General features: G+C 41.9%; 1 protein-coding gene across 1 annotated transcript in view; it reads right to left on the reverse strand.

Moving 5' to 3' along the window:
• Window positions 1–1,942: 1,942 nt before the first annotated feature.
• Window positions 1,943–23,561, reverse strand: part of LOC114035115 (phylloquinone omega-hydroxylase CYP4F2-like) — a 42,224-nt gene continuing 20,605 nt past the window's right edge. The window contains exons 2-14 of the mRNA XM_027851102.1: window positions 20,668–20,888; window positions 19,293–19,297; window positions 17,078–17,213; window positions 13,810–13,863; window positions 13,367–13,494; window positions 12,383–12,504; window positions 9,912–10,182; window positions 4,337–4,403; window positions 3,977–4,106; window positions 3,079–3,212; window positions 2,797–2,861; window positions 2,443–2,525; window positions 1,943–2,247 (exon numbers count right to left, since the gene is read on the reverse strand). Of these exons, the coding sequence (XP_027706903.1) occupies window positions 2,037–2,247; window positions 2,443–2,525; window positions 2,797–2,861; window positions 3,079–3,212; window positions 3,977–4,106; window positions 4,337–4,403; window positions 9,912–10,182; window positions 12,383–12,504; window positions 13,367–13,494; window positions 13,810–13,863; window positions 17,078–17,213; window positions 19,293–19,297; window positions 20,668–20,887 (1,626 nt within the window). The 5' untranslated portion in view covers window position 20,888 and the 3' untranslated portion in view covers window positions 1,943–2,036. The remainder of the gene's footprint in view (window positions 2,248–2,442; window positions 2,526–2,796; window positions 2,862–3,078; window positions 3,213–3,976; window positions 4,107–4,336; window positions 4,404–9,911; window positions 10,183–12,382; window positions 12,505–13,366; window positions 13,495–13,809; window positions 13,864–17,077; window positions 17,214–19,292; window positions 19,298–20,667; window positions 20,889–23,561) is intronic.

Raw genomic sequence — 23,561 nt, forward strand, 5'->3', positions numbered from 1 at the left:
CCTGAGTAGTGTTGATTCTATATCTCCTATATCATAGAAAAATCATAAGACCATCAAGGAATTTTCTCAGGAAAGGACCTATGTTTCCCTAGAGGAGAACCTAGAGAAACTTGAATTAGATGTGTGACTTATTTACTGTGATGGCAAATATCTGAGTTTACCAGAAGAGGTATGGTTGAAAGTATTAAAATTCTTATTTTTGTATTTATTTATCTTTAATTTCATTTTTGTTACATTTTACTTTCCAAGATGTATCTTTCCCTCTCTCCCTACCCTATACTAAAGAAGGCCACTATTTCTCACACACACACACACACACACACACACACACACACACACACACACACATTCATTAAGTATTCTGTGGTTACAGATCTTTCACCAGATCTTTTAGCCACCTCCACCACCTTTGTGGAGCTAGGGTGCTGTGGTTAATAAGCCTTTCTTTTGGAAGGTTACACTACAACTCTTTCAATCTGGTTTTAAGGTAGTTCTTGCAATATCTTGTACCCAAGCTAGAGTCATCAACTGAGGTTCTAACTTCAGGGCCACTTGTAATTCAATCCTTCATCTACTAGAGGTGTTGTGATTAATGCACTTTTCCCCAACAGGGGAAGATACAGCTGTTCTTAAATCAGCATTCTCAGGCAAAAGATACGAAATTTGTTTCAGTTCTCTGAGTCAGGCTTTGGAGTCAATAGTCACGAAGCTCCGTTCTCATCTAGGCTTTACCAGAAGATACAAAAACCTAGGATAAGAGCAAGCATGGCAATTGGACTCCAGATGGAATTCTTTCATTTACTTTTTCCAAACCTTCCATAACTGCTGAATTTTTAATCTCTCAAGATTGAACTGACCTGTCATTTATGACTCTGCTGAGACTCAGTTCAACTTTCACCTATTACTACTACTATTATTATTATTATTCATGAATTGGAGGACAAGGAAGAGAGATGGGAAAAGGATAATATGTGTTTTCTTTGGACCTGGAGAGTAGAATTAGGGCCAGGCAGGGAAAGATTTGTGGTTGATATTATTTAAAAAACAAAACAAAAGCAAACTATTAGAGCTGTCTAAGAAAAGGAAGGAAAGATTGCTTCAGAAAGAAGAATAATTTGGAATAATTTATTCTTTCATTCATTTATTCTTCAGGTACACCTTAAAGTCAATAATCTCTAAGACCCCTTCCAGTTTGGCTTGATAATCTATGATGTACAAAGACGTTAGAATCCAGAGAAAATGGAGTCTGAGCACGAAGATGGAAAATAGGCAAGGGACCAGGTATAAAAAATTAACCAGCTAAAGTGGGAAATGTCAGTGAGGAACCAGATTGGGAGCTACTAACCCTTTCATCCTTAAGCCTTAAGTGGCATGATATGGCAAGGAGAAAGAAAGAATAGAGATTGATTGAAGGGTCAGGAAAAGGAATAGGGGTAAAGGGTAATGCCAGGAGCTCTCAAAGTAACTAAAATGTTATCAATTAAAGAGGGGTGAACATTTGTCAGGGCTGATGATTTGGAGGTTCCTTCTTAGGTTTGGGTATAAATGGATGTTCCTTGATATCATTTCCTACTCTGAGAGTCTGCCAGCCTAGATCTAATCTATCTCTCCAGTTAATCACTGATTATTCAGAGAGTTCAATCATTGTAGAATTGGAAGACCTTACAGGTCAACTAATCCAATTTCTCATAATTAGTACAGTTGGATTTATCACTATGACTGATCTTCCAAGGCTAGGATCTGAGAGCTCTACAGACTGATGTCCTAGACTATATAGATCTCTGAGATCCTTCTTGCCTCTTTCTAAAGACTAGGTTTGAAGACACAAAGACTAGGTTTGAAGACACAGATTCTTGACTTCTATCTCCTGCTCCTACCATGACCTTCTTGGTGTAAAGACTCACAGTGAATACCAAAATATTAGGTGTAGAAGTGTATTTCATTTGGAAGAATAACAATAAAGACAGAGATGGTTGGAAAGGAAGGCAACCATCAGGTTCTCATGCCTGCCCAAGACCAGAGAAAATGTCTGTTCATCAATTCTGAGGGACTTCTTGGAGGTGTGTCTCAGGACTAGAAGGATCCTGCAGTGGTTCCACTTTCCGCCACAGCCCATCCTCTGCTCTGAGGATCAGATCTGCCTTCCTTTGGGCTGGTTTCTCATGAGGGAGGACATGGAATCGCAGCAAAGTGAGGGCCAGCACAACCTTCATCTCAGACATGGCAAAGTTCTGGCCAATGCAGTTCCTGCTCAAGGTAGAGGGGCCCTGAAGTCAACCTGCTTCTGAGAACCCTTCCCCCTTCTCCAAACCATTTAAAGATGGGGTCTCTATAACCAAAGAGGTGACATCTCTTTTGAAACTTTGAAGCTGCCCACACTGAGCAGAGGGGTGAGTAAATCTCTCTAGGATGTAGATGGGCAAGCAGATGTTCTAGTCTCACCTGGGCCCAGCTGAGAAGGGCATAAATGCCAGGGGTGACATCTTCTGTGTGTTTTGGGCATCAAAGCGGTATGGATCATAGACCTGGGGTACAGAGACATGGTTAGAGAGGCTGGTGGGGGTTTTCCCAGGCCCACATCCACTCACGGTCAATAGGCTTCCCACAGAGTGGGATCATAGACAGATCTTCATCAGGATAAATAGCTATCACCTCCTGTTCTCCCCATCTCTGCCATGAAAGGTTTACTTAGGGTGTTCTTAGTTTTTGATCTTTGTGGGATTCAGTTCCACCTCATACCAATATCCCTTATCTCTAGTTTGGACCATCCATAGGGTAAAGGGTTGGTGTTGGTACCTCAGGGTTGGGCCACACAGCTGGGTTGTGGTGTGTTCCAAAGATGTGGATGAGGCATACACTCCCTAATAGGTAAGGAGAAGAGAGACAGAATAATATGGTCCCAAAATTCCACGCCTACACTAATGGACATGACCCTCTAGCCTCTTCAGTGGGACTGCCTTTGCCCTTTCCCATGGTAAAATCCACCATTTGCCATCTTCTATTCTCCCTTCCTCCAAACTTCGCCTCCCTTATTCTATGACTCTCCCTCCCTTTGCTATGTAGACTGGGTCAAGGCACCTTTGGGAATAATTCGACTATCAGGTAGCTGGATGTCCTTGGTGCATTTGCGGACCACAATAGTAACTGGTGGGTGCAGCCTCATGCTCTCCTTGATACACATGGTCAGGAATGGCATCTGGGATAGATCATCCCTAAGGACAGAAGAACTGTCAGCCCAGCCCCATAATGTTGAAAGGGAGGACATACCCCCTCAATACTTGTGGAAAAAGCAGAGAGTGAGGAAGGTGTTCACTTGAAGGAATCTATCAATCAGAGGTTGGGGACTTTTATAATCAGACATTAGGGAATATTAACAGAAGTATGGATGAACAATAGCGATATGGGAAAGGGGCTTTGACATTGAAAATCTCCCTGTGTTTCAGCCCTGGGTAGGAGCTGTGTTAAAGTTAAACTGAAATCAGCTGTGGGTTGTGTCAGCCTTTATGTCTCTCTTGGTAAGGGGGAAGCTGTTTCAGTAAAGGGGAGGCATCATCTGCTAAGGATTAGTTTCAGCCAAGTTGGGGTGATAGAGATGGGTGATAGATGTGGACTTTAGTGTTAAGAAGATGTGAGCTTGAACCCTGCTTCAGTCTCTAGCTAGCTGTGTAACCCTGGACAAGTCACTTCACTTCTGTCTCCCTCAGTTTCCTTATCTGTAAAAAAGGAAAAACAGAGAGTAAATAATAGCATCTTCCTCCCAGGTAGGGGATCAAAGGAGACAACATATGTAAAATATCTGGCCAGCATCAAAGTGTTATATAAATGCTAGCTTGTACTATTATTATTGAAGATGGTTCATTCGAGAATGTCTGGTTGTGGACAGGGTAGACAGAAGCTTAGACCCTGATTACACACACCTATGGAAATCCCTAGCCTTGACCCCATGGTCCCAACCCCAGCCTCAGCCTGCATTGACCATTCAATCTCCTCTGGTTGATGACCTCTCAGGAGCTCTTGTATTTCCTGGTGGCAGCGGTCCTGGTGCTCCTGATGGTGGGCCAGGTTATAGAGGGCCCAAGAGATGCCACTTGCAGTTGTATCATGCCCTGAAGTGAAAGAAGAGGAAAAGGCATGCAGAGAGGTGGTATGGTGGTTAGAAACATTCATTATTAGACTGTGGAGGGAGAGGAAACATACCCATATACCTAGGACAGTATTGATCAAAGAATATGTCAGAGGGTCTGACATTAGGGCTAATTAGGATCCCAACTAGAAATCTCATTCCAACCACAGGACCTCCGAGCCCTTGCCCTTCCCTCTCCATTTGTCCCCTTACCTTCAAACATGAAGGTGTTGGCTTCTTCTTGGATTTCCTTATCTGACAAAGACTTCCCATTTTCATCCTGAAACAGGTCCACATTTCTGGGTTTTTGGCTTCCTATCTTCCCATGCATATCTCTGCTCAGGGGACTCAAGCAGCATCTCCCTACACTCAGGTATTTCAAGTACACCTAGAACCACCTAATTTCCCTAGAACCTATTTAATTGACCTCTGTGAAGGTGTCACCAATCCCAGGAGCATTGTATACACCTAAAACCAACCTCTGGACTCATGTAGCTGTTAAAAAACTTGGAGGTTATTATGCCTAAGAGGTCCCCTAAAGTTTGTAGAACTCTCAGAAACCACCCAGGTCCACCTCAAACCAGATTTCCTGAAGGTTCCTGAAGCACTTAGAACCCCAGAATCCTGGATTTGAAAAGAGATTTTACTGAACATATGAATTTCATCTACTTTCAGAGATGCAGAGCCAGTGTTGGGATGCTCCTATAGCAAGGGTCCTCAAGCTGTGGTGTGTGGATTAGTTTTAAGAAAAATAATTTGAGAAAGGATGGAGCCAAGATGGCAGAGTAAATGTAGTGACTTGCTTGAGCTCTCCCTCAAACTCCTCCAAATATCTGTAAAAATGACTCTATACAAATTCTAGAGCCGCAGAACCCACAAAAACAAATTTCTAGCCCAAGACAACCTTTAAGGTCTACAGGAAAGTTCTGTTGCACTGGGCTGGGAGAGAAGCACAGTTCAGCATGGGCTGTGCCTGCAAAGACAGGGGCTCAGCAAACCTGGAGCAGGGCTCAGGAGACTGAATCAAGGGGAGCTGTGGCAGTTTCCAGACTTCTCAACCCACAAACGCCAAAGACAACTCAGAAGGTGAGTCAGAAAGGTTTGTCAGACCTGGAGGAGAGGAGTGTGGTCTAACCCTGGCCCTAGAGGAGCTTGGGGTGGCAGCCACAAAAGCAGAGGCCGCTTCTCAGCCCACAGATAGTGGGGGTATCAAGCAACTGATCACAGGAGGATTGCAGGGATCTCTTTGCTGGTGCTGAGGCAAGATTCTCTTGCTTTGCCTATGCTTAGATCTGGGTCACAGTCCTGGGTGCCAGTCCTGGGGTGAGGGGGAGTACTGGTATGGGGAGCTTGTGGTAGCAGTAGAGAGGGAATCCTCCTCATAGTTAAAAGACATAAAAGATTGCTTGTGGTCACTCATAGACTAGAGCACAGGCCAGGAAAGGAGTAAACACCTCACCTTTGATCTTACTACCTTAGAAGAACTGAAAAATTACAGGTCCCTAGAAGTACCTCTGAAAACATCTGCACTAAACCCCCAAAGCTTGGGACAATACACCCTCCACACTGGAAGCAGTGCCCTACCTTAACAGAGTTTAAAAGTCAAATAATTGACTGGGAACATGAACATGTAACATAAAAAATTCAGATTATAGAATCTTATTTTGGTGACAAAGAAGATCAAAATATATAACCAGAAGAAGACAACAAAGTCAAAGCTCCTACATCCAAAACCTCCAAGAAAAATATGAATTGGTCCCAGGCCATGGAAGAGCTCGAAAAGGATTTTGAAAAGCAAGTAAGAGAAGCAGAGGAAAAAATTGGGAAAAGAAATGAGAATGATGCAAGAAAATCATGAAAAATGAGTCAACAGCTTGCTAAAGGGGACCCAAAAAATAGTGAAGAATATAACACCTGAAAAAATAGCCTAGCCCAAATGTCAAAAGAAGTCCAAAAAGCCAATGAGGAGAAGAATGCCCTAAAAAGCAGAATTGGCCAAACGGAAAAGGAAGTCCAAAAGCCTACTGAAGAAAATACTTCCTTAAAAATTAGAATGGAGCAAATGGAAGCTAAGGACTGTTAGAGAAATCAAGAAATTATAAAACAAAACCAAAAGAATGAAAAATTAGGAGACAATATGAAATATTTCTTTGGAAAAACAACTGACCCGGAAAATAGAACCAGGAGAGATAATTTCAAAATTATTGGACTACCTGAAAGCCATGATCAAAAAAAAAGCCTAGATATCATCTTTCAAGAAATTATCAAGGAAAACTGCCCTGATATTCTAGAACCAGAGGGCAAAACAGAAATGGAAAGAATCCACCAAACACCTCCTGAAAGACATCCTAAAAAGAAAACTCCTAGGAATATTATAGCCAAATTCCAGAGTTCCCAGGTCAAGGAGAAAATGTTGCAAGCAGCAGGAAAGAAATAATTCAGGTATTGTGGAGACACAGTCAGGACAACACAAGATTTAGAAGCTTCTATATTAAGGGATCTGGAGGGCTTGGAATATGACATTCTAGAGGTCAAAGGAGCTAGGATTAAAACCAAGAATCACCTACCTAGCAAAACTGAGTATAATCTTTCAGGGGAAAAAATGGACATTCAATGAAATAGAGGACTTTAAAGCATTCTTGATGAAAAAACCATAGCTGAATGGAAAATTTGACTTTCAAATCCAAGACTCAAGAGAAGCATGAAAAGGTAAATAGGAAAAAGAAATCATAAGGGACTTATTAAGGTTGTACTGTTTACATTCCTACATGGAAAGATGATATTTGTATCTCATGAGACCTTTCTCTGTATTAGGGTAGTTGGAGGGAATATCTATATATCTATATTATATCTATCTCTCTATCTAGCTAGCTAGCTAGTTATATATATATAGATGGGGGCACAGGGTAAGTTGAATATAAAGAAATGATATGTAAAAAATAAAATTAGGAGGTGAGAGATAATTGTACTGGGAGGAGGGGAAATGAAGAGATACAATGGGGTAAATTATCTCACATAAAAGAAGCAAGAAAAAGCTTTAACAGTAGAGGGAAAGAGGGGAGAGGCAAGAAGGAATGAATGAATCTTACTCTCATCAGATTTGGCTTGAGGAAGGAATAACATACACACTCAATTGGGTATGGAAATCTATCTTACCCTACAGGAAAATAGTGGGGAAAGGGATAAGAGAGGGGGTAGATAGAAGGGAGGGCAGACTGGGGGAGGGGGTTATCAGAAGCAAACACTTTTGAGTGGGGATCGGGTCAAAGGAGAGAATAGAATAAACAGGAGGACAGGATAGGATGGAGGGAATTATAGTTAGTATTTCACAACATGACTATTATGGAAGTGTTTTGCATGACAACACATGTATAATCGCTATTGAATTGCTTGCCTTCTCAATGAGGGTGGGTGGGGAGGGAGGAAGAGAGAGAATTTGTAACTCAAAAGTTTTAAAAATGAGTGTTAAAAATTGTTTTCCCATGAAACCGGGAAATAAGATATACAGGCAATGGGGTATAGAAATCTATCCTGCTCTGCAGGAAAATAGAATAGAAAGGGGATAAGAGAAGGGGATTGGTTGATAGAAGGGAGGGCAGATTGGGGGAAGGGGTATTCAGAATTCCTGTTGTCTTGGGGTGGAGGGGGAGAGATGGGGAGAAAATTTGGAACTCAAATCTTGTGGAAGTGAATGTTGAAAACTAAAAATAAATTAATTTAACAAAAAGAAAGACCCTAAAAAAATTTGAACTGTATTTCAATATAATTGGTTTCCTCTGTAAACCCATGTATTTTATTTTATGCATTTAGAAATGTTATTCTTAGAAGGGGTCCATAGGCTTCTGTTTTTCAGTCATTTCTGACTCTTTGGGGCCCTGTAGACCATAACATGCCAGTACTGTCCTTGGGATTTTCTTGGCAAAGATACTGAAGTGGTTTCCCATTTCCTTCTCCAGTGGATTAAGGCAAGCAGAAGTTAAGTGACTTGCCAGAGTTTAATAAGCTGGTAAGTGTCTGAGGCTGGATTTAAATCCAGATCCTGGTTACTCCAGACCCAGAACGCTATCCACTGTGCCACTTAGCTGCTTCTGACACCTCCATAAGCTCTGCCACATTATTAAAGTGATCTGCATCCCCAAAACGTTAAGAACTCCTGTAGAATCTCCTCTTCTTTGTCGCCCTTACCCTCACAACTTCATCAAGCTTTGTATATTTTCTCAGCACTATGTCTCATAGGTGTAAACCTGAACCTTTGTTTTTTCCCAGCATAGCTAGACTTCTTTGATATACCTAGAACTATATACTAATACTCCTGGACATACCTAGAATCTAAGACACTCCCCTAAACCAGTTGCAAAGACATTCTTAGATACAGTGAGAATGCACAAGATTGCACTGATATGCCCAGAACTATAGGGAGATATTTAGGATCCTTGACACCCTGCTGATGTACTTAATCACATCCATGTTTCAAAATAAACGCAGAACCAGAAGACAAGAACATACACATAGAACCATCTACAGAAATATGCCTGAACTATCTGGAACTTGATAGAGAACTGGATTTGGCACTGGGGAACTGGCCCAAATTGTAGGTCTGCTTTTTATTATTTGTGAGACTCTGGGCAGATTGCTCCCCCAATTTGGTCTGTAGCTTCCTCTATTTCAGAATCAGTGTTGGAAAAGAAGACGTTTAAGGGGCAGCTAGGGGGTGCAGTGGATAGAGCTCCAATCTTGGAGTCAGGAGGACCTGAGTTCATATCCGGCCTCAGACACTTGACGCTTACTACCTGTGCAAGTTACTTAACCCGGATTGCCTCACCAAAAAGCAAGGAAAAAAAAAATGTTTAAAGTCCTTTCCAGCTCCATATCTAAACCTATTATCTTATGTGAAAGTGCTTTGTTTATAAAGTGTTGGGCATTTTAAAAAAGTAGCAAAGAAATTTTTAGTTATGAGAACCATAAATAAGGATAGTTCTACAAACGTATAGAACCTGGGAATAATTTCCTTAATGAAAATATAACCAGGTACAAAATATACTTAGATACTTTTAGAACCCCAAAGATACTTTTGATATACCCATAATCAGTCATAAAGATGTTCCTAGATGTATCAGGGGTATCTGGGTGGCACAATGGATCAAGCCTGGGCCTGGGGTCAGGAAGACCAGAGTTCAAATCCAGTTTCAGACACTTAACAGCTTTGTGCCTCAAGGCAAGTTGATGAATCTCTTTTTGTCTCAGTTTCCTCATAGGTAAACCTGGGATAATAATAGCACCTACTTCCCAGGGTTGTTGAGAGGATTAAATACCTAAACTTGTAAGGCCCTTAGCACAGTGGTATTTAGTATATATATACTCACACTTAGTAATTGGTATATAAATGTTAGCTGTTATTCTCAGTTAGTATTGCAAACTCCCTTGTAATACCAGGAAGCAGCTTGGAGAGCTATTCCACACCAATAGAAGGAAAGAAACAGAAAGAAAACAGAAAGAAAATAGAAGGAAAGAAACAGTGCTCCTTTCTCTTCCTTACACAAGCACTTTTCAGTACGATTCTATAAAGACTAGGGCTAGAAAAAAAAAGCTTTTGAAGAAGATAGCAAAAGTCAAGTACAGTCTTATTGAGGGACCAAGTCACCCACCCCTCTAGTCTGGTCTGCAAGTCTAATACCAGGGTATGACTTTCTCTCCACAGAGAAGCCCTTTGTATGCACCTGAATCCATCCCCTCCCTTCCCCAAGCCTGCCAGACTTCATGCTCCCTGTTCACCTACCCACACACTCACCTTGGCCAGCAGCAGCACGTCTATGAAGTCCATGGTCTTGCCTTTACCCTTGTTCTTGAGAAAGGCTTCAGGGCCCTGTTCAGCAAGAACTTTTTTCCGGGCCTGGATAACATTGTTTGTGGAGTCATGCACCAGGCGGCAGGCCTCGGAGAAGAGTCTCCCCTCTTCGGTGAGGAAGTACAAGCTATCCCAGTGCTGAAGAAATCGATTGAAACGTTTTGTTATAAGGACACTCAACTCCAGGATGGAGGAGATGTAGGGACTTGGCTTCCTGTGCAAAGTAGGAGGGACAGAGTCAGATTCTGGACCAGGTAGGAGGAGAACCCACATAGCTCACACTAAGCTCCTTAATGTCCTTCCAAACTAATTCCACCCCCCTGCTTGCCTGTCCTGATCACTGTCACTACCTTCTTCCAGTCTCAAAACCACGCTTGGGCCCCACAATCCTGTCCATTCTTTCTCCAAAATGTTCACAGAATGATAGCATCTCAGAATTGGAAGGGACCACTCAGGCTTTTTAGAAAAACCCTTAATTGGACAGGAATCATTGCTACAAGATCTCCTTTTCTTGAGGACCTCAAGTGAGGGGGAATTTACTACCTTCTGAATTTATGAATTGCATTTTTTTTGCTGGTCTCACTGTTAGGACATTTTCTCTTTTAATATCAAATCCAAATCTGCCTTCTGCAATTTCCACTCATTGCTTCTAGCTATGTCCTCTTGTACCCAAAGCAAGTCTAATCCCTCTTCCCTTGCCTGTCCTTCCATTACTTGAAGATGACTATCATTTGCACCTCCATCTGCTTTTTCCGTTCACGTTCTTACAGAATTATCTGTTGTCCCTTCATCATCCTAGTTGCCCTTCTGTGAACATGTTTTATCAGCATTTTATCAGCATTTTTTTCACAAAATGTGATGACCAGAACTGAACACTGCTCAGGATAGAGAAATATTGTGGATAGAGATGTAGATCAGGAAGACCTGAGTTCAAGTCAGGCCTCAGACATTTATTAGCTGCAAGACACTTAACCCTTAACCCTCAGTTTTCTCATCTATTAGGTGAGCTGGAAACAGAAATGGCAAGCACTCTAATATTTTTGTCAAGAAAACCCCAAATGGGGTCGTGAAGAGTTGAACATGACTTAAACAACTAAACAACATATAATTATATATATAATTAAATTACATATAATTATATATACAATTGTATATATATTTTATATATATATACACACACACACATATATACACACACACACACACACACACACACACACATATATATATATGTATATACATCTGCAAAAGCAAGTAGTATGTGTGGAGATTGATGAGAAAACATGAAAATGTTTTTAAAGTGTTTTTCCCCCAAAATTGTTTTTTTAAATGATTGTCATCAATTGCTACTACTCCATCCATGCCCATCAATAGAACTCTCCTTTGCAGCAAAAAAAGCACAGTTAAACAAAATAAGATGCAGATGTTCTTGACCACTCTCCAGCCTTGTGGTTTATGCTGTGCCTTAAGAACTTGAGTTGCTTACAATCCAACCCACTGCATGAGATAGCCCATTCTCTCCTTTGCTCCAGTCTCTGAGTGACCCTTCTCCTTGTTCAAGATAACACCTCTACAGTCTCTTCTTTCTTATCTGGCTTCCATATTTCTCTCTTTCTCTTTTTCTCTCTCTCTCTCTGTCTCTTTCATCTGTCCTTATCCAAAGACTCCTTATGAGTACAAACATGTGAAGAGCTCTCTCATTCTTTCAAAATCATCACCTAACCCAGCCAAACCCATTAAGCCATTATTCTGTATTTCTCCTACCCTCACACATCTTTACTTCTCTGACAAATTTCACAAACCCTATTGGACATCTCTTCCCTAGTCATGAGTTCAAAACTTGTCACTGGAGACTTCAATAAATTATGCACAGCAGTGCCCCAGTGAAGCACCTCTTCTGTACTCAGCCTGTATTGGAATTTCATGACTTGTACATAGTCGGTATTGAAAACTTCTCTGGTGCCTTCCCTTAAAAAGAATGATCTGGGGAAGTGTTAAAGGCAGTATGTCTGGTAAGGAAGTACTGCAGAATTTGGGGCATGAAAGTCATGAGTGGCCAATCATCCGTGGGAACTCCAGTTATAGCATCAGCCCCGAGCTAGTGCTCCTTCCTGACTGTTGCAGATCTCATCCTTGGTACTGTGCACTCCCTCCCTGAAGATCTTCCTTCCCCTGTCCTTATCAGGTTGTATCATTACCAGTTTCTGAGACTCCATAGCCAAGGCCTAGAAGGGCACTCTCTCTTGTTGTTTGTTTGTTTGTTTTTTGGTGAGGCAGTTGGGGTTAAGTGACTTGCCCAGAGTCACACAGCTAGGAAGTGTTATGTGTCTGAGGCTGGAGTTGAACTCAGGTCCTCTTGACTCCAGGGCTGGTGCTCTATCCACTGTGCCACCTAGCTGTCCCTGAGCACCCACTCTTGACAGTTGCTATCATGACTGAAGATGCATTTCTGCAGGCTGTCCAGGGTCATGAGACTGATGTGGTCAAACACGTCTAGGTAGGTGCTGCCCTCAGCACATAGATGCCTCCACTTTGCCTGCCAAAGAAAGAGAGAAAACATGGGGCTGGTCTCCTCCCAGGATCTGACCTGATGATCCCAAACACTCCAGGTACACAGAGAGGGCAAAAGAGAAATCTTTGCCATGGAGAGTACAGTGGGGCTTTGTGCCACCCTGAGAATATGTCATGGGGATGAAGGGAACCTGAACAAGAAGTTAGCAACCGAGTTCTTTCTTGCTCCTGCTCTGCCCCTAATTTACTGTATGTTCTTAATGGTGTTTTGGGGATTGGAAAGTGATCTACCCCATGAAAGGAGCCAGAGGAGGCTCATGGATGATGGTGCCTATGGGCTCTGCCTCCCTCCTTAAGCCAAGCTACACTGGGTAAGAGAGGGCGGATGGTGTGATGTCCCAGAGCCATAACTAGATATGTCTGTGCCTGGGCAGCTGTTATCAACCATGCCTGATATCAACACTTGTCACTGATGTGGCAGTAACTCTGCCCTCAGCATAGAAGGAGACAGAGACCACGTCACTGGAGTGTGAGGTCATTGCTTGAAGTTATGGGGATTTGGATAACTGTGAAGTAGGGAAAGAGCTCACCCCTGCTGCCAGCTGGGTTTTTTTTTTTTTTAATTTTAAATGATTATTCTTTCTAAGTGGATCCTAAGTCTTTGTTGCTTCTAGAGGACTAGAGCACTGCAGTTTCTATATTTGGAATCTTCTAAGTTTCTTGCTCTTTGACAAAGCCCTTATGATCTTGTCTTAGTTCCAGCTCTTCTGTATCCACTATCATACCTGTTGTAACCCAAGTTGGACTAGGAGGGTAAGCTCTCAGTGTAGGCCCTAGCTGTGGGAAGTCTTCCTCCCCCAGCCCACTTGAGACCCCTCCAGGCTCACATGCATGATGTCTGTACTCTGGTTAAATATCTTCACATAGGGCTTGAGGATGTCAAAGTGGAAGGCAGGGGCCAGCAGGCACCAGTGCTGGCTCCATTTGTCACCTTCACTCACGAGCAGCCCATCCCCTGGGAGGGGGAGAAAGGAGTTAGAAGAGCCCAGGTCCAGCCCTTCAATTCCTTGCCTCCCTCCGGGTCCCAGCTCAGACTCCTTCATAGAGCCCCAGACCCAACAGCATCTACCTGCCCCTTATATTAGCCATTTACTTAACCCTGAGTCCCTCACCCATAATGCCTAGCTCTCAAGTCTTAGTTTTCTACACACAATCCCACTATTTCCCTGTCTACAAACACCTAACTCACAGGATTTGCAGCCCCCTGGCTAGGGACATTAGGCCTTATTCCTGCTTCCTGGTGCTATTTCTGACCATACTCATTACTCACCCAGCCAGGGCTTGAAGAATCCATAGGTAAGATCATCCTTGGGAGCAACATAAGCTGTTGAGAGAAATAAATCCTTCAAAGGTGGTGAAAAAATATGTATGTATATAAATATATGTGTATATATATTTACATACATACATACACACATACATACATACATACATATATATATGTATGTATGTATGTATGTATGTATGTAACCAAAGTTGCATGCTGGAGACATAACATTGAACATGGCCTCTGATCTACACCTGCTGCACTCAGATATGGTCCCCGACATTTCATAGAATTACAGCATCAGAGATACTTTTCAGGCTTCTCACAGCTCACTCCTGTCCATGTAGTCTATGATCCAGTGATACTGGTCCTTCTTGCTGCTCCTAGAATAAGAAACCCTAGGAAAGCTGTCCCCCTTAAGCTTACACTGCTCTGCCCTATCATCTCTGACTCCTGGCTTCCTTAAACCCTTAGCTAAAGTCCTACTTTCTCCAAGAAGCCTTTCACAGCCCCTCTTAATGCAAGGGCCTTTCCTCTATTGGTTATTCCAATCTATCCTGTAAACATCTGACTTGTACATGTTTATTTTTACATGTTGTCTCTCCAATTAGACTGTGAACTTCTGGAGAGAAGTGACTGTCTTTGCCTTTCTTTGTATCCCCAGTGCTTAGATAACTAGTAAGTAACTAGTACTTGGTAGCTACTAAAGTTTAAAAAATTTATTTAATTTATTTTTCATTTATGGAATAAGACAAGCAAAAACGATGATTGCATGGGAACCTTTTAAGTAAGCTCCTAATAAATGCTTATCAGCTTGACTTGTCTAGGCGTGGGCATACTTAAACAGGGACCAAAAAGATTTTGAATTTGCCAACACCTTGTGGGGAGCAATGTTGTAACCTCTCAGTTTCCATTCTGGCCAAGGCAGAGATGTTAGCAGAGTCAGCAAGTATGGCACAGTTCCCTTGCCATCTCCCAACAGGCACAGAGCTTGAGTATTTTAGTCCCACATTAATATACATGTCAGAGACCCAGTGGAGTTAACATGGCCTGTCTAGTGCATGGCTACAATCCTACCAGAAATGATGGTATGGGCATTTCATCCATACTTCCTGATGTTGGGCAAGAATTGTACCTACCTGTTGACTTGTGCCCTGCAGTCTCTTAAGATGGAAAGGAAGTAAAGACTCTTAGGGTAGAGGACAGAGTACAGGGATATCCAGAAATGATTGGGAGGTCAAAAACAAAAGGCATCAAAAACTTTTTGAAAAACAGTAAAGAGGAAACTGCAAATAAACTGCAAGAAACAATCACAACATTTGCATCCCATATCTAGTGTAATACCTCGCACATAGTAGGAGTTTTAAAAATGGATATTGAATTTAATTGAATTTCCAGTGTAATTATCCAGCTCATGAAACCCACCTTCCCCGGCTGGGTCTCCTGCTCTCTAGGACCATCCATCTGCCCATCTCTGTGCCTTTGTGCTGGGTGTCCTTGATGCCTGGAATGCTCTACTTCCTCAAGCTCAGAGGATAAAGTCCTGGCTTGAAGTCTGGAAGGCCTCAGTTCACATCTTATCTCAGACACTCAGATAGCCATGTGACCCTAGGTAAACCACTTATAATATCTCAGTCTCAGTTTCCTTCTCTATAAAATGGGATTAATGATAGTGTCTACCTTGTACATTGTGAGGACTGAGATCGTATGGTAGCTTCATTAATCAGCTCTTAGATTCACTGAATTTCTCCAAATTTGAGCTAAGATTCTACCATCCGCAGCAGGCCTTTCAGGTTCCTTTCCCTCTGAGACTTCCATTAACTTTTTCTATGTAGTGATTTCCCTTTTGTTTCCTCTCTTAGAATATATGTACCTTGAGGGCAGTGACTATGCTTGGCTTTCTTTGTATCTTTAGCACTTAGCACAGTGCCTGGCACATAGTAAGCTCTCAAAGATACTTTTAAGCTGATTGGTATCTTCTTGAACCCCCAAATAAAAACACCAGGGAATCAGTGTCAGAGTTTGAAGACCTTATGGGTTCTCGAGTCCAGTTTCTTTGTTTTACAGATAAAGAAACTGAGACCTAGAGAAGGCAACATGTCTTGTCCAGTGTCACAAAGCCAATAAGTGGCAGTCCTAAAACTCAAACCATGGTCTTATGACTTTAAGTCCAGTGCTATTTCATTGTATTACACAGGGAGATGCTAAGCAAGATTGAGCCCCACATCTCTACAACAGAGGTTCTGACCAACACCACACATCCTTAGGCATCCAGTGCTAACATCATCTTTCTAAGGGTAAGCCCTTGATGTCCGGCCTTATTTACAGGGCTCTCTACCCACAAGCCAATGAATTCTACCCCAAAGAAATAATCATTCCATCTCCCACTCTTTCTCTGCCCACCCTAGGAACCTTTCTCCATTACCTCCCCATTTCCCACTACTATTACTTCCAAGAACAGGAATCTCTCTCCTTCCATGCTTCATTAAGTTTCTCTGTTCCATCATAGAAAATGCTTTGGTGAAAAAGGAACTCTGGGGCCAATGTAACTCCTAGCATTCTCCTTCAACCTCAGCTGCCCCAAATTCACATAAGAAACTCCCCTCTGCCATTGGATATGGCCAGAAAGTAGCTGCAAACATCCTCCTCTCACATGAGGGGAGAAAGACACATTGGAAACCGCTTCAAACTCATCCCCAACAGAGGAATGTGCTCTTTCCTCTCTCTTCTGTCCTCCCTTTTCTCAGCCCACACATACCTAGGGGACCTTAGTGGTCATTCAGTGTTAGGAAAAAGTTGGGAATATGAGATGGAAACAGAAGATGTAGGAAGAGTAAAGGAAGAAGTAAGACAGAAGGACCAAGAAGCCCTAGGGGAATTGATGAAGGAGGGAGGCCAGAGAATAATAGACAGGAAGGAAATGAGCTGGGACTGCTAGAGAGAAAAACAGAGTAACAGTCAGAGGTAGAGGACTATATAGAGCTGCCTACATGGGGTACTTAGTAAACAGTTGTTTAATTGGTTTGTTGAGCCACAGAAAGAGAAGGAAGACAGAGTATTGAGAATGGAGCTTCTGATCCTGGAGAACCCAGGGGACTTGGTAAAATGGGAGTGGGGGGAGTTAGTATGACAATAGAGAGGACTAGAAGAGGGTAAGGTGATTGAGAGGTCCTGGATCACTGGAGAATGCCCTATGGGGGATCCTGGAAACTTGAGGGGCAGGCTGAGACAGATGTTGCCAAAATAACCTTGACCTCTAGAATTTCCATACCTGATGCAGAAGTAACAGGCCGGATGTAGTCGGGGTGGCAGAGTGAAACCACTGGTTGGAAAGGTCCCCTCCAGATTAGAAAGGCCTCCCTGAAAGTGGCCACAGTACTGATAATATATTTCAAACTTTCTTCCCTGTGTCTAGCTATAAACAAAACAAAAGTAAGAGTCATCACTTCCAAGCAGACTTCAAAGAACCGCCAATGAATACCACCTCCCTCCTCCCTCTGTCATGGGGAAAGGCTGAAGAGGAATGTAAGGGGTTCAGAAGCTTATGCCTTTTCTGAGGCATCTTTTGAATGAAATCACCATGAGATGAACTGTGGCATCATAAAAAGACTACTGGATTGGTAAATAATAATAGATTCTTAGCTTTGGTAGGGGTAGGGATGGCTCAGAAGCCATTTGGTTTCACCTATCCTAGACAAAAATCTTGATAAAACACCCAAGTGGTTCTCTAGCCTCTGACTGAAGCCCAGAGCCCAATCCACTCCTAGACAATTCCAATTTTAGGGGAACTTTTTCTGATATCAAGCCTATTTTGGCCTCTTTCCAACTTCCACCCACTGATTCTGGCTCTGTCCTCTGGGGCTAACCAGGGCAGATTGAGCCCATGTTCCTCATGAGAGTTGGAACACAATCATTATTTCCCATGAAGTTTTCTCTCTTCTAGGCTGAAAGTACTCAGTTGAAACAAACAAACAAAACTCTTTGCTTCCAATATCTTTGGGGAATGTCTGTTATCCAAGATATATAGGGAAGTGACACAAATGTATAAGACTAGTGAAGTAGAGTTGGCCCTGAAACCAGGAGGACCTGGGTTCAAGTACTGCTTCAGATTTATACTGTCTGTGTGACCCTGGGCCAGTCACTTACTCTCACAGTGCTCTAGGAAATTCTGTAAGAATCTAAGTTGCAAAGAAGGTGTTAGTTTGCCTTAGTAAAGAGAGTTTCCTTACTTAGGAGTTCCCTAACGAATGAAATCACAGGTCCCATCTCTAAGCTTTGTATAAGACCAACAATCATTTCAAATACTAAGATGAGAATAGTTTGCAGAAGAAATACAAATAAGCCTTATGAAAAAAATTGTCTAAATCACTGATAAAAGAGTTAAACAACTTTGACATTTCACCCATCAAATTGTAAGAAAAGAAAAAATGGAAACAATAAATGTTATACAAACTGTGAGAAGGCAAGTACATTAATGTCGTACATTGTTGGTGGAATTGTTAATTGGTTTATCTATTCTGAGAAGCAATTTTATTTGGGTGGAGAAAATTCACTAAATTGTTCCCACCCTTTTGACCCAATGGTCCCACTATTGGGCACATACCCCAAAGAGGTCAATGGCTTAAAGAAAGGTCCTATTATATAATCCACTATTAATCACAAAACTCTTTGTTTCAAAAATAAAATGAGTTGTTATTGATTGAGAACCAATTGAATAAATTATGGCACAGGAATACAATGGAATATTACTGCACTGAAAGAAATAATGAAAAGGAAGACTTCAGAGGAACACAGAATGACCCCAAAGTGATTCAGAGCAAAGAAAGACAACAATATATGCAAATATAACCAAAATAACATTAGAAAACTTAGTCAAACTCTGATTAACTTCAATGAACAGTATCAGTTCCAAAGAGTTGCTGCTGCTCATAGCTAGCATTTTATACAGAACTTTAAGGTTTACAAAGTCCTTACAAATATTTCATTTTATTGTTGCAAAAGCCTGGGAGGTAGGAACTATTATTATTTATCTTTTGCAAATGAGAAAACTGAGTCAGACTGAGGTTAAGTGACTTGCCCCAGGGTAGTAAGTGTCTGAGGCCAGAATTGTGCTCAACTCTTTCTGACTCCAGGCCTAACAATCTACCCACCATATCACCCAGCTGCGTTCTATTGTGGGTCACTGAAAATTTCTCCCTGCTTGACACATTTTCTGGAAGGTCCTCAGTCCTTCACATTTCTTACTAGTACACTTTTGTCCCACCCATGTGCAAAAGAAAAGGTTAAAAGGAGAATTTATGATAGTTTTTTCCCTCATTGAAGAAAGGGACACCCAGAAGCACCAGCTGAAAGGTAAAACAAAGAGCATGGAGGCCAGTAGAAAGTTCCAGAAGATGTTATAGATGTAGAACCAAGGACAGTTCAGAGGGCTGAAACTAAGGTTCACAAGTGTGACAATGCAGAAGAGAAAAGGAAGAAGGAATCATAGGATCTGAAATTTAGATATGACATCATAGGGACCTTGAGAATTACCTATTACAGTGACAATAATCAAATCAACACTACCATTCCTGGAAAAGATCTGTCAATGACTTTTTGTATGACTCCAACCACCGTCCCTCTGAATTTCGGGTCTGAAACACTCTTCCCTGGCCACCACTCTCTTCTATGTGTTGTCTTCTCCTGTGAGAATGTAAGATCTCAGAAGACAAGAGTGGTCTTACTTGTTTATATTTGCATGTCCAGCTCTTAGCATAGTACTTGGCACACAGTAGATATTCTATCGATGCTATTTCATTTAATAATTTATTGATTCATTTATTACAAATATCTAGTAAACCAAATCTGAGAGAACTGAAGTGACTTACTCAAGGTCCTACAGGTAGTATGTAGTAAAGACTCAATTTGAACTGGATTCCTCTCATTAACAAATTAAGCATGCTTTTTACTATACCACATTACTTTTCATCAAACTTCTGGAAAGATAAGCCTTCCACTTCCTATGGTTAAGATGATGATACAGATAAAGGAGAGAGGTAGAGTTACTGAGGTCTTGTTAATTTCTGTTCTCTTTTCATGGAGAATGATATGTAGACTTGGGAAGACACAATGAAAATGGCAAATGGGGAGTTAAAATCCAAAATACTCAGTGAGTTTAAGTCACCAGACTTAAAATAAATACAGGGCCCAGGACACGGACAAGGAGCTAGTGTGCAAAGTCTTGGAGAATGGGATATGTAGCTTACAACTGGAAATAATCAAGTGTCCTGATCTTCCAAAATGGGAAAGGAGTAGATTTTTCAAACCACTGGCCAGGGAGCTTTATGTCTGTTCCTTACAAAATTATCTATTACCTGATTAAAGTGATGGTTTATGTTCATTAAGAAGGAGAGCAGTGATCATTAAAAGCCAGCAAGGCTCCACAAGGTATGTGTCACACCAAACTTACTTCATTTTCTCTATGGAAGGGATTACAAGGTCAGTAGAGATAGGGAATGCTATACTAAGCATATACTTGGAGTTTTTAAAAAATATTTTCATTTTGTTACATATTTCCTAATTATGTAAAAAATTTAACAATAATTTAAAAAATTTTTGAATTCCAACTTCTCTCCCTCCTTTCCACCCCTTACGTCTTGGGAAGGCAAGCAATTTGATATTGATTGTACATGTGAAGTCACACAAAGCATATTTCCATATTAGCCATGTTGCAAAAGAAAACACAAACAAAATAAAAATATAAAAATAAAGAAAGTTGAAAAAGTATCCTTTGATCTGCAGTTCATCAGTTTTCTCCCTGGAGATAGTATTTTTCATCATGGGTCCTTTGAATTGTCTTGAATCATTTTCTTGATTCTTCACTTACCATCCCCAGGTGGCCAACAAACCAGTTCTGAAGGGGTGGCTGGGGGAAGCATCTAAAATATTGGCAGATGGTGTAGTATCTATAGACAGAGGATGAGACCTGGGCCAGGATCCATGTGCTAAGTGCCCAGAAGCACAGGATGATTCCTGAGGAAACTGCAGGGCTCAGCCCTTCCAAGCCCAGCTGGTGAGACAGCCACTTAGACCCAGGCAGCATCCTGCAGGGAGACACAAAAATGAGGACTTAGTGGGGACAAAACTCTTGAGCCAACTGTTAAATTGTCAGAGTGAGCATTCACATCTCGGACATTGTCAAACTAGACAAATCGAGACTCGATTTATTGTTTTGTCTGTTGTCTAGACTTAGGAAAGTGATAGGAAAATGTTAATGATACAGATTAAATTTAAAAGCGTGTCACGTGTGCTTCTCCCCGACCCCCAAAGCCAGTTGTAAAACATTTACCGGCACATCCCCGCATATAACTGACATAAGTGAGGGACGGGAAGGATGGTAAAGGGGAAGAAGTATGGGGGGCGATGTCGGGGAAGAGACACAAGAGGAAGAGATAGACGTTGGAATATAGAAGAGAAACTTACAGGAAATAGGGAAGAACAGAGGGAGCAGAGTTTGAAAAGGGGGGGAGGGTGTCAGGGCAGAGAGAGTCATGAGGAAAGGGAAGAGAAGGAGGAAGAGGACAGTTGTGGAGAAATAGGCATACTCAGTTTCCAGGCTGCATGGGCTGAGACCAGTTCTTACCCTCCCTTACCCTCGTTGTCCTCCAGGACACCGTAACAAAGCAGATCCCCTGCCCCTGTGCTCCTAAAGAGGAGGAAAGTGTTAGGTTGTATAGACAAGATACATACAATGTAAATAGGAAGAAATTCCAGAAAGGGGACATTAGCAGTGAGTTAGGCCATGAAAGGGGCAGCTAGGTGATACAGCGGATGGAGCACCAGGCCTGGAATCAAAAAGATCAGAGTTCAAATCCAGCCTCAGATACTTACTAGCTGTATTACACTTAGCTAGTTGCTTACCCCCTATTTGCCCCAGTTCTTCATCTGTAAAATGGGGACACTGGAGAGGGAAATGGCAAAACACTCCAATATCTTTGCCAAGAAAATCCCATGAACAAAGTCCGTGGAGTCACACGGAGTTGGAATGACTAAAGGACAAGTCCAGGAAAGGCCTTTCACAAAAGATGGGAATTTTGTGATGGCAGAGTCTCATGTAGGCTCTGGAAGTTTTCATCTCCATTCTCAAAGTCTGAATAGGGAAAAAGAAGAAGAGGTAAGGGTGTGGGGAGATGTGCATAGGGAGTGGTCTGGATTACCAGGTATATCCTTATGTTGAAATAGCCCTCTCATAGAAGCTGCCAAGGATCCTGAAATTGCTGGAGGTTGGGTGCAACTTTCCTAATCCCTGGGGATCCTATTTGCTAAAGTCACTGATATCACCACTCCTGCTTTCTTCTCCTGCTTCCCATGAGTCTGAAGCCTGTCTGACCCTTTCCCAGGGTTGATTTTGCTGTGCAGAGCCCAGTTTGTATTGAAGTCAGGTGGGCTGTATGCATTACTCTTTTGCACCTGCACGAAACCTTTACTAATGCCCAGGGATCCTAGTCAACTGCAGCCGGGACAGGAAAGATTAACTAGGCTTCTCCTTTGCCACCACTTTTTCAGTCATTTTGTTTCCCATGGCTGTTTGTGGCTACTGCATCACATTGTAGGCGTATTGAGTTGATTTGATAGATATGCTGCCGGGCTCCATGGGAGATTACGTGAGTGTTAATTTATCAGAAATCTCTAGGTAGCTAAAGATTATTTCTTGAATTAAAAAGGTGCCTCGCCTCTCTCTTTTCCCCAGCTACCTGCATGTAGCCTTGGGCCTTGGATTTCCTGAACATATTGGGCTCCAAGGCGAGTCCGAGGATGGGGCTGAGGGAGGAAGAAATCAAAGATGCTAGGAGTTGGGACATTAGGTTTAGTGGGTTGGAGAGGCTGAGGGATTAGTTTTGGGCATAAGGGAATTGGGGGCTGAGGGATGGTTTATACTTTGGAAAAAAGGATCTTGTCTTGCTCAAGGTGACACAAGGTGATGGTCTTCCTCTATAATAAAGCACTGGATAAGCATTATCAGGCGTGTGCGGGTAAATGTTGAGCAACCAGCCCTATGCTTCATTAGTTTCTTTTTCTCCAGGATTTATTTAAAACCTTTTTGGGGGGCGGCTAGATGGCACAGTAGATAGAGCACCCGCCCTGGATTCAGGAGGACCTGAGTTCAAATCCTACCTCAGACACATAACACTTACTAGCTGTGTGACCCTGGGCAAGTCACTTAACCCCATTGCCGAGCCAAAAAAAAGAAAAAAAAATTTTTTTTTGTAAATAGTATTTTGTTTTTTCCAATTACATGTAAAGATATTTTTCAACATTCATTTTTGATACGATTTTGAGTTTCAAATTTTTTCCCTCCCTCCCTCCCATCCTCAGTCCCCAAGAGGACAAGCAATCTGATACAGGTTATACATGTCCAATCATGTAAACATTAGCTCTCTGACTCATTTAAAGCTTATTCTGCATTATTAACATTTTCTCCAACACTTTCTTAAATCCAGAGACCATCAATAGAATGATAATGTTTATAATAAAAGTTAACAATCCCTCCTCAGTAGGACCTGGCTTCAGACCACTCCTGATGAGCATTAGACATCACAAGGTGGGTGTCACAGGCTCAGACCACCCAAAGGCCTGGGAAGAAACAAAATCCCTGGTAGATGGGAGTAGCTCCTACTCCTTAGTGGTCTGGAGCTTTATACTCTAAGATTACAGTTCTTCTCCTCTGTATTGTATTCATTTGCTTATCTCCCCTTTTAGTACATACATTCCTTGAA

Source organism: Vombatus ursinus, unplaced genomic scaffold (assembly GCF_900497805.2).
Source record: "Vombatus ursinus unplaced genomic scaffold, bare-nosed wombat genome assembly UNPS02009173.1, whole genome shotgun sequence".
In the NCBI taxonomy this organism is placed as follows: domain Eukaryota; kingdom Metazoa; phylum Chordata; class Mammalia; order Diprotodontia; family Vombatidae; genus Vombatus; species Vombatus ursinus.